At 42.7% G+C, this 11,630-nt stretch overlaps 1 protein-coding gene and 1 non-coding gene across 2 annotated transcripts; both read right to left on the reverse strand.

Annotated features, from left to right (window-relative positions):
• Positions 1 to 201: 201 nt before the first annotated feature.
• On the reverse strand, positions 202 to 11,546 carry LOC119721496 (ATP-binding cassette sub-family D member 1-like). Its single transcript, XM_038191573.1, has 9 exons — positions 11,475 to 11,546; positions 8,827 to 10,060; positions 7,692 to 7,875; positions 6,325 to 6,446; positions 5,697 to 5,859; positions 4,324 to 4,421; positions 2,227 to 2,372; positions 1,205 to 1,350; positions 202 to 359 (listed from the first exon to the last, which is right to left on the reverse strand). Exons 2-9 carry the CDS (start codon positions 9,796 to 9,798, stop codon positions 202 to 204), a joined length of 1,989 nt encoding a protein of 662 aa, XP_038047501.1. The 5' UTR covers positions 9,799 to 10,060; positions 11,475 to 11,546.
• Trnaa-ggc lies at positions 1,906 to 1,978 on the reverse strand. Its single transcript has one exon. It is a non-coding gene; the product is annotated as a tRNA-Ala (tRNA).
• Positions 11,547 to 11,630: the final 84 nt, after the last annotated feature.

An 11,630-nucleotide genomic window follows, 5' to 3' on the forward strand; every position in this document is an offset into this window, starting at 1 on the left:
GACTTTTTATGAACTTAACACGTGATCGTTCTAGGCCAATGAAAATACAGTATTCAAGACAGAGGTATAACAATTACATATTTATTCCCATTCACAAATACCTTTGGGTAAAAAATGTCAAAACAAGTCGAAAATTGTAAATCGCCAACGATTTTGTTCAACAATTTTACTTCATGTTTTTTTGAACACCATCTAGCTATGTTATGGGTTGTGCCTCTTGCAAGTAGTACTACAAATCTTCTTACATGGAGATTGGCGTGCCACGTGGCATGATGTGGCGCAGAATGCAGCAGTGCCGGTGAAATGTGAATCTAGGACTCTCTGAAATACAGACTCACTGGTACTAGTATTGTGCATGCCTAAGTGAAGATTGTGAACGTTCAACCAATAAAAGGGTTAAAGGGACCAGATTTTATAGGAGTCCGAATTTCGTGTGACATTGGAAAAGTGTTTAAGACCAGCCAGCCGGTGTTGTATCAACCGTTTAAAACCACCAATGCAACGAGCTATTGACCAATAGGAATGGGTAAACTGTCTCAGGTATTTATGAATCTTAATTCATAAATACCTCAGACAGTTTAGCTATTCCTATTGGTCGAGAGCCCGTCACGTGGCCGGTCTTAAACGGATGATAAAGACATGGCTAGCTGGTCTTAAACACTTTTCCAGTGTCACAATAAAATGTGGACTCCTAAAAATCCAGTGCCTCTTACCGTTTCATTGGTTGAACGTTCACAATCCTCACGTGGGCATGCGCAACACTACAAGCGAGACAGAATTTTATATTTCTAAATTCAAAACGCAACGTCCCAGGTGCGTTCTGCATGACATCGCGCAGAACATGCTACGCACGCGTCAATCTCCATAAAAGGGTTGTTTACATCTTACTCGCCAGCTGAACACTCCATTATTTTGCTAGAGGGATGTTTCAAAAAGCATGAAGTGAACTTGTTGAACAAAATCGGGATTTTTTGAACGAATTATTTGATTTTTTTTTATGGATAAGGTATTTATGAATGGGAATAAATATGTGCTCGGTCGGTATTTATCACTCTGTTTAATACCGCTTAGGGTCTGGGTGCTGATAATTACCCTCGCCTCCGGCTCGGGTAATTATCAGCACCCAGACTCTAAGCGGTATTAAACGAGTGATAAAAACCTCCGGAGCACACATTTATTCCCTTAATTAAACACATATTCGTACCCCCTTCTCTGGTGACAATCTGCTGGAGGTTGACAACGTCTAGGATTCCTTCTAGGTCCTTGTCTGTCATACCCTTCCTGAGCATGTCAGCGTGACGGTCCGGGTAGATCACCTGGTCCCGCAGCGTGCCTAGGGACATGTAAGGTCTGAAACCAGACGTTCAGATTATGTTCTTAAAGTTTAGGATTATGAAGCTTTGCCAACTACCACAAATAATGTAGGGAATTTTTGTGTGAACACAAGCGCACAACGGAATTCAGTGTTCAATGGTAACAGTGTTCAGGAAAAAAAGTCACTTGTTATGTAAGCAACTAATTAGCATCTTTCAAAGAATGGGATAAAAATGTCTCCAGGCAGTGATGAAACTACAGGTGGAAAAAAAGAAGCGAAGAAACAACAGCATAAAAAATATTAACTCAATTTTTTTTCAATTTACAGGTCAAAAAGAAACAACTTTAATGAATGTTAAATTCAACTCGAGACCTCAGGAATCCTTTCAAAGTGTTGTACCAACTGAGTTTTACCAAAGCAAAATAAAATTGAAGAGAAGATTAACGAACATTGCAAAATGATATAGTTATCAAAGACCTATCTCTATTGCTTGTCATATTTTTTGTTCAAATCCCATCCCCCCCCCCCAAAAAAAAACCCACCAGAATTGTAACAAAAAACCTTTTCATTGAAAAGTTAAGCAAAGAAATTGACTGGAGCGGGGCTTGAACCTGCGACCTCCGGATTGCCGTTCCGGTGCTCTACCAACTGAGCTATCCAGCCCTATGTTGGCAGCACCCCAGTTTGTCAATATCTTTGTTCAAGAGGCGCTAGTCAGAAGCCATAAACTTGTATATACCATGCAGCCAGGAATTACGCCCAAAGTCACGATACAGACCTGGGAAATAGCAAACGGGGATCACTCAGAGAGGATACGGCTTTTTGTTGCAAATTTTCAAAGGAACAACAAAGGGAAACCTGATCAGTTTCATTTGAACAAAAATTAACAATTTCTCAACTTGTCTGCCTACCTTTGTGGAATGAAGAGCATCTCCTTTGGGTTAGGCTTGATGAGTTCTCCGCTGTAGGCCGGCCAGAGACCACACAGGATTCTGAACAGGGAACTCTTGCCGCATCCATTGGGCCCAGTGATCAACAGATGCATGCCTTCTGTAACCTGATTGAAAACAAGTCAAACATAATTTTTTTTTAAAATAAGGCAGAGAGTTTGGTTGCGGTACCCGCTGCTATATCAGATTCGAACTAGCCAGCTGACCCCGGCAAGCTCGGTGGTCAAGTGGTGAAATGTCTGTACCAGCCACTGATCTCTATATAAAGACTGGATAGCGGATATCCATACACCATTCACACAGTAGACTTTGCAAATTGACCAATTTGCCCCCGGTCTCACGAAGATGGCCGCATATAATACGAACGTTCTACGCGTATATACAGAGCGCGTTGTATCAACAGTTGACGCGCATTTTGGTCACGTACACATATTATGATGTTCTAAAAAGGACACATTTCCGTAGTGATTATTATTTCCAAAACGCCGAAAAAGTGAACTGCGGCATCAAAAAAGTATAACCACGACGTTAGAAAAATTGTAAACCTTGGTCAGTGGCGGTGGTCAAAATATAAGTCAAGTGAACCGCGAAGTTACAAAAGAAATCATGCTGTCTATAAAGATGGCAACTTGTCCTTTGTAGATCACCAGCCGGTCTCACCGGTCTCACCAATATGGCGTCAAATTCATTCATTGTGCGGCTCTTTATCCACTATCCAGTCTTTATATAGAGATTAGTGGTCCCAGTGTTGTAGTCGTGTCCATCACAAGTCCTTTCATAAGCCAAGTAACAAGTAACGGGATGAACAAAATGACAAAGGAATGTTTTCGTTACAGTTCATTGGAATAGCTAGTGACTTGACTTGAGACTGAAAGACTTGTGATGGACTTGTGATGGACTTGTGATGGACTTGTGATGGACTAATGATGGACTTGCAGGGACTTGTGATGGACTTGTGATGGACTTGTGATGGACTTGTGATGGACTTGTGATGGACTTGTGATGGACTTGTGATGGACTTGTGATGGACCTGTGATGGACCTGTGATGGACCTGTGATGGACCTGTGATGGACTTGTGATGGACTTGTGATGAACTTGTGATTGACTTGAGATGGACCTGTGATGGACTTGTGATTGACTTGAGATGGACCTGTGATGGACTTGTGATGGACTTGTGATGGACCAGTGATGGACTTGTGATGGACTTGTGATGAACTTGTGATTGACTTGAGATGGACCTGTGATGGACTTGTGATGGACTTGTGATGGACTTGAGATGGACTTGTGATGGACTTGTGATGGACTTGTGATGGACTTGTGATGGACTTGTGATGGACTTGTGATGGACTTGTGATGGACTTGTGATGGACCTGTGATGGAGTTGTGATGGACTTGTGATGGACTTGTGATGGACTTGTGATGGACTTGTGATGGACTTGTGATGGACTTTTGATGGACTTGTGATGGACTTGTGATGGACTTGTGATGGACCTGTGATGGACTTGTGATGGACTTGTGATGGACTTGCAGGGACTTGTTGGGAATTTTAATGGACTCAACTACAACAGGAGCTCGTGGGTTCGAGTCCCACCTGAGCGATTTTTGTCACAATCACTCGGAACAACACTGACTATACACTGTTTATAAAAATACGTTGGTGAAGGGCAAAAGGCAGATATTGCATGTTCATGATCCCGCCGCAAATTCCATCTTATTAATACTTCAGCAACCTCAGGTTCGTGTCCCATCCGAGTGATTTTTCTGGAGTATAAAGTGTTTATAAAAATACATCGGTGATGGGCAAAAACCACTATTGAATTCAATTGAGATGTCCAGCAAAATAAACAGCCGCGCTAAGCAAAACAGAAAAACAGAAAAAAAACACTAGGATGAAAGAAGAGATTGACTGGAGACGGACCTCCGCAGCAATGAAACAATGCTTTCTGCCGAGTGAGCTGTCCAGTTCTACACTGGCCGTCTGTGAGGGAATGTCTTTATTCAAGAGGCGCTAGTCAATTGCTTTTGCCAAGGGTATATTCATATATCAGCACACTTACTTTCAAGGAGAGTTTGCTGACGACAACATCTCTGTTTGGGGTGATGATTGGCAAATCTTTGGCAATAATGAGGGCGGAGTCTGTCTCTGTGACCTCCCCTGTCAAAAAAAGGATCATTACAACCACATGCAGATAGGTGTCATTAAAAAGCAGTGTTAGGCCCAAAAAAAAAATAAGTCGGTCTCTGGTCAGCGCGCGCGTCGATTTTAATCATGCGCGTCAATCTTTTTTTTTCAAAAATGTTCCGCGGTAGCTCCAACAGCGCCCTCTATTGCCGCACCTCCTCAATTTTTTTACCAAAGAGCACCAAGGAATGGGAAATTGCACCAAGGCAAATGATCGAGAGCAGCAAGGCAAATTATGGAGGACACCAGTGTACATGAGGACACCAAAAAAAGCAAAATAGTACCCCACCTTGTCTGTACAATCCAAGCTTGAAGAAAAAAAAAAAAACCAAAAAAAAAAAAAAAAAAAAAAGCCGCGTCCCCGCGTCAATTCCGGAACTTTGGTCTGACCAGAGACCGAATATTTTTTGGGGGGGCCTTATAGTCAAAGTGCCTGTGATGGATCACAAGAACTTCACAAGTCAAGTTGCAAGTCAAGTCGTAAGTAACTAGCTAAGCGCAAATAAGAAAAGAATGCTTTTGTCACAACTCAGTTGAATAACTTGTGAGTTGATTTAGGACCGGACAACTTGTGATTGGCAGTAGAAAGTTCCAAAAGCAACTAACTTGATCCCAATTTCCCTATAATAAAAAACCCTCCAAATTGCAGCCACTGCTAACACACACACAGTCTGAATACAGGCGAGCCTAAACCTCGACCAATCACAATAAGGGTTATATTGTTAGAAAGTTGACGAGACGAAGAAAAATGACTCGAGAGAACTAAGCTCCCAGGTGGCGCTATTGAACGTTGTGATGATATAAATGGACCAGTTATTGGTTTACACACAAAACTAGGCGATTTTTGACTAAAAATGCAGTGTTCAACATAATTTTGGCGTGGGAAAATCAGTGTTTTATTCAGTGTTTCTTTCATTTTCTGAAAGAATATATTGTTAGGGTCATACTGTAGTAAGAACTAAGGTAAACTCTGTCGAATAATGGAGTGGTGGCGATAGATGCAAAAAAGGGCCTGTTTTCGCCGTGTTCTCTCATAGAGGTTGCACATGAAAACCTGCCCGTTGGATTAGTTCCCCAAAGGAATCCATATGGGGACCTTCTACGTGTGTCACACTTTAGCAGGAGGGGTCTTATGAACCCCCTAGTTTTTTGTACACAATTTCCAACTGAGGACCTCCACCCAATCGGGAACCCTATTGTCCTCTATTATTCAAGGTCCACATACAACTCAGCAGTACACCCACATACCTGCAACCACTAAGGGACCTTCTACATGTGCCACGCTCTTAGCGTGAGGGGTCTTATGGCCACCTTTGACAACCCGTGCCCTGACGTAGTGGCCGTTGCTCACATCCTCAAACACTTCAAGAAGGTCTGACACTCGGGACGTGTACCCAGCAAGGGCTGTCACCTAAGAAATGAAAAAAAGAAGATAATAATGGTATCAATTCTTTTTCGGGGGATGGGGAGAGAGGGAGTGGGAGGGGGGAAGTCAGCCCCATAAAGGGCGCAAGTCTCGCCAGTCCAGTTTTTTTTTTGCGACTAGGGTGACTGGGGCAACGTGACAATTTTTTTTATGGGGGGAGGGGGGTTCTTTATGGGGGGCGGTTCTTTATGGGGGAGAGGGGGGAGGTGCGCCCCATGCCCACCTCTCCCCTACCTACCGGTATGCCCCTGTAATAAACAAGAGATAAACTGGATTGATAACTTTTTGGATGATATTTGACCACTGTTCACCTGGATGCCTTTGCATCGCTGTGCAGGTGCAACACGTGCCTCAAAACAGTCACTGTGTGTAGTCATCTAATGGTCTTTGAGTAGTCCTGCTCTAAGGTTCGAGGTCTAGCCTTGGGTACTTTGCCTGGACCACTCTCACCTCTTTGTATGATGACATGACCCTCTCCATGGCATCAGCCAGGCTAAGCAGCAAGCTCTTGGCCGTGATGAAGTTCTGGGTGCGAAGACTGACAGACTCGGTCTCGGTGGCTGGCTTCCCATCTGAACAAAATAAAGTTATCATCAAATTACCAGTGTTGTAGTCGAGGTCACCATGATGAATCACATGTAGTGCATCACAAGTTACAAGGCCTTTGCCACATTTTGTGTGAAAGCTTGTGAGTTTACTTGGGATGGTAAGACTAGTGAGTGACTTGTGATTGGACTTTTGATACAACACAATTAGTACCTTGACTACAACTCGGCTCAATACAATTACTTATTATGCATCACATCTGACTGTCGAACTCCACACGAAAGAACATAATTTGGATCGTGCACACTTGGATTAAACTTAAAGCTACAGTCCATCATTTGCAGCTATCCAAACAGTGACTGACGTAATTATTGTTGAAAAACATACTTGGTTGGAAGATAGTAAGGGGACTAAACTCCCTGTGAAATGATTCTTTCTGGCATGTTGTCGTTTTGAAGAAATCAATGAAAGGGAGGCCGTAGTTAGTAGTTTGTTTTTTAATACGGCGAAGCGCGCGCAAGCGTTGACAAGACGCACAATGCGCACGCACCCTCTGTAATTCGTCGGATCAGTGTGCGACATCGCGTAGCTGCATTTGGCTCAGTGAGAATGTGTCTTGGACGCTGAATTCAGGCCAAATTCAAAACATGATTCAGCAACTTTTGATTTGAAATCGAGATCCTAGAATGCTGTTTTCCTCGACAAATACAGCTGAAGCTGAGCTGAAATTGCATGAGGTTAGTTGTTTATCACCCTTCTTTACATTTTGAGAACGTTTGTTGCTTCAAACGAACAAAATGCACTAATTACAAATGATGGACTACTATTTTCGCACTAGACATGCTAGATCCTCTCAATCCGGGTTGAACTCAACCTTAGGCAAACCCAGTGCTGCCTCGGGTTGAGTGTTTTTATTTTCGAACCCCGCATTCAACCCCACATCGTTTCAAACTTTTTAAGTGCAAACCAAGCTTATTTCACTCAGTTACTACCTTTTTGAACCCTTGTGAGAGTTTCAACCCTGGGCGAAATCAATCGCAGGGTTGACGCAGAGTTGACGCAGAGTTGATGCAAGGTTTCAAATGTTCAAGTGTGGAACGCCAAATGTTTTCAACCCAGCATCAACTCTGAGATTTGTCTAGCGTGAAAAGGCCTTCAGTTGTGCATACCTTTGTCCTACACGTGCACGAAACAGTACGCGCGTGCCATTTGTCCCTCCCACTAGGACTTTTGAAAGTGGTCACAAAGCACTGTCTGTTCGCTCTACTTACCAGGCCCAATTGGCCGAGTCTTGGCAGTGATAATGGGGACGGCAACCATGGCGAGACCGTTAGCACTCCAGGTGTACTTGAGAAGGAACTGCTCCAGCATGACGTACCACAGACGCTGACGATAGATGAGACTCATCTGCTTCTTCAAGGCTTCGTAGCTACGCTTCAGCTGCGAATGCTCGACCTGAATTATGAAATGATGAGAATGAAACTGATCATTCCTACTTTCAATCTTTTGGAGTCCTTGGTCTATTGAATGGACATGTAAGCCTGACATTCAAACACCTTGGACATAAATGATTACAGTGATGCACATATTTAGAACACTAAAATATGCAAAGTAACAAATTTACTACTTGAGTCATTATAAGTCTCGAGTCAACTGCAACAGAAATGAGACATTTAAAGTCCACAAAGGTAACCTCAACTTAAACGAAAAACCAGGGAAACAGGAATACAGAAAAAAAAAAATGCGGAACCAAGTAATGCAAAAATATCCTGTAACTGAACTGAAGGTTACTGACTATTCACTTGTCACTTCATTTTCACACACATTTTCTCGGTCATTTTGCGAACTCAATACATGCACATGTACGGTGTTCAAACCATTTATCAGGCATGCAACTGGGAAGTCACACAAAAAAGAGGAAATTCAAATCTTTCCAAGACTTTGTACAGTGTTTTTCTATTTTCAATGGCACACATTGGAAGTGAAAAAAGAGGAAATCAGCTGATCCGAGGAAAAGTTGCTTGCCTGATTTATAAATCATTTCTTTAAATAAGTTCATCTGGGTTGTTTGTAAAACATGAATTAGGAGGTCATTTTTTTTCCAATCCAATAAAGACAATGGGGCATACAAGCTCCATAACATCTATGACCAACTAGTCCAAACCCCCCCCCCCCCTCGACGCCCTCTATGACGACCAAGAAAGAGAATAAAGGTAGTTGAGCTTTGGACATGGTTGCCAGTCTGACGAAGCTCCTAGCTTAGGAGTGAAACGTAACTAATATTAATACTTGAGTAACATCCACACTTTCTTTTGGATTGGAAAATTCCAAATTCACATTTATATGTTATTCAGGCCATGACCTGTGAGGGGGGAGGGGGAGAATAAGAAAGCTTAATATTAATACCTCATGTCCATCATAGAAAGCGATCTCTTCAGCATTAGCAATCACTCTGGAATGCACAAAGCGGAGGTTTCCCTTCTTATCAGCCTCATCGGCCACCAGTCGGCCGAACCTGGGCGAGGCAGCCCTCAGAATCTTAGCCGTGGCGATGAACGTCAGGCTGCCAATCAAGGTGGAGAAGCTGGTCCCCGAGTTATTCTTGGTAGCCAGACCAACGAGGGTGTAACACATCAGCATGATGTCCAGCATGGGCTTGCTGAGCTGTGAGTACAGGTGGGCCACGGACTCGCAGAAGGTGCTGATGTCTTCTGTCAGGTTCTGGTCCGGGTTGACCAGCCGCGTGTCCATGTTGCCAACGCGGTAGTAGGTCTGGTTCTTAAAGTACATCTCGTAGCAGTGGTTGACCAAACGGGAGCGGAAGGCCAGAGACAGGGTGCTCTCCAGGAAGCGGATTGTGCTGTTGACGAACGTCGCGGGAACGGCGATCAAGAGCCACTTGAGGATGTGCAGGAGGAACTGCATCATGTTCTTGTTGACGATCGCCTTCACCATGTTCCCTTCCAGATGAGCCACGTAGATCGACAGGAAAGTCCGGCAGATCAGAGACATGGTGTGGAGGAAGAGGAGTCCAAACTCTTTGGTCAGGATCCCCGGCATGATGATCTTGATCAGGCGGATCAGTTTGCGGTTCAGTTCTGAACTGACAGCGTGGGACGAACCAGCCTCGTCCTTGACGGTGTCCATGATGACGACACTGCTCCGCTTCATGGCGAGCGCTTTTTTGGACTCGTCGCTATGCTTGGAGGTGATGTCATCAAAGATGCTTTTAACTACCGAGCACGCGTATTGCACATGGTCTTTGGCACCATAGGCCACTACGACAGAGAGGGCCACACCAGCTAGGAGCTTCGGGTGTTTAAAGTTGGACGATTTCAGGTTCCTAAGAGAGTCCTTGAGTTGCAGAAGTCGAGACATCTTTGGCTTTTATGAAAGACGTAATTTGCAGAAGGAAGTTTAGCACTTGTTTGTGTTTTTTTTTCTCTTCAGCTTACACAGTAGTCATCAGTGTCAGGAATAAATGAGTCCAGATTTGTTTTGAAAGACACTGACGTTGCACACTGGTTCATGTATTTGCACTGAAGTTGGCAAGAACATTTTCCTAGTAATGCAAGCATTACAAAATACAAGTTCATTCACAAGGCAACAGGCACACATTTCCAGCTGCATCTATCCAGACCTGTAAAAAAATGGAACTGAAAATATCAGACAAATATCTTGTCTGAATCTCAGACAAATAAATACCAATCAAACATCTCTTCACAAAATTGTCAGTTATAAAATGTAGAATTAACTGTCTAAAACACTTCAACTTCAAGTAAACTACAGGATTGAGGGTGCTTGTTGATATTTATTATCGTTCCCTTTTCCTGTATCTTCTTTTGTTATTCATGGGGACTCACACACGACAAGCTGTGCTTTTTGTGGGTCTCCTGCATCGCTTGGCAGTGTTATTGCTATGTTATTTTTATCTTTATGAATCATAATAATTTTTAAGTAGAAATTGCTTTTCTCTGCCCTGCGCGGAGATAAAATAAAGCAACTGGCTATGCTGGCTAAGTAAAGTAAAATTGGTAAAACTTGTTACGCACGCAAGTCATTGTCGATTGGTCTGCAACAGTTATTAAAAGTGACTCAGAGAGAAAGGAAATGCATGAATGAATGATTCGAAGGTCATTCATCATAGCAAAAAAATGATGATATGAATCTGGGACTGAGAAACATTTCCAATTTTGTTAGGAAATTAGAAAATTTTCTTAACTCTCCATAGTCTTGTATTGTTGATGTACCCTAATGTGGCGCAGCCCCTAACGTGGCGCACTTTGATTTTTCGCCTGTAGCGCCTAGCTAGAGCAAAAGTTTTAACTGAAATTTCACAGAAAGTGAAATTTCATCAAGTTATAAACACTCCCGTTCATAAATCGCGAGTTTATTTACCCGCTACAAAGTTAAAAGAAAAAGTTATTTTGGCGTGATTTTCCGATTTTATTTTCAAGTGCAAAGTGAACCCTTTGAAAATGCCCCGAGAAATAAGAAAATAATTTTGTGACAAACATCTGGCTGGGTATGTAGGTAGAGGTAATAATGATTTATCAGAATTTATCGAGTTTACAGAAATTCTTAAATGTTAATTTGGAATTTTCCGAGATTTATTTAAGTGCGCCACGTTAGGGAACACTCCGCCAAATTGTGCCCAATTTCCGGACGCCACCGTTTTTTAATTTCGGCTTAAATTTTATGAAACCGAAATTGTTCACAGAGGTTAAACAGCAAGCATTAATAAGGTAAAAGTACCAGTATTTCACTGCATGAATTTGAAGTTTGTCAACAAAGAGGTTTGGCAACACTACACGAGGAAATTTGGGTAAGCTTCGAAGTGCGCCACGTTAGGGAACACGACTATACCAGCGCAGCGCGGCAATACGCGGGGCCTGCGTCGGGTGCGCGAGGCCGGGGCTGGGGGCCGGGGCTTGGTTAGGGCGATATGTGCCTTTCGAAATTCGATTATTTATTATTTATTCATGTATTGCAAAATCTTTACGATCGTTAACATACTCACAAAAAGGAAAGTGAACACAAAAGTATAATATTACCCAAAACAGCTTCCCAAGACAAAATTTATAAACACAAGGAAAATTTTTCCTGCCTCTATGTATTAAAAAATTTTGAGTGGTATCTCGTGTTACCATGCGAAAAAGATACGTGATTTAACAAGCTCTGTTAGGCGCCTGCCTATATGGCCTGATCCA

Source organism: Patiria miniata, unplaced genomic scaffold, assembly GCF_015706575.1.
Source record: "Patiria miniata isolate m_02_andy unplaced genomic scaffold, ASM1570657v1 HiC_scaffold_13, whole genome shotgun sequence".
Lineage (NCBI taxonomy): Eukaryota > Metazoa > Echinodermata > Asteroidea > Valvatida > Asterinidae > Patiria > Patiria miniata.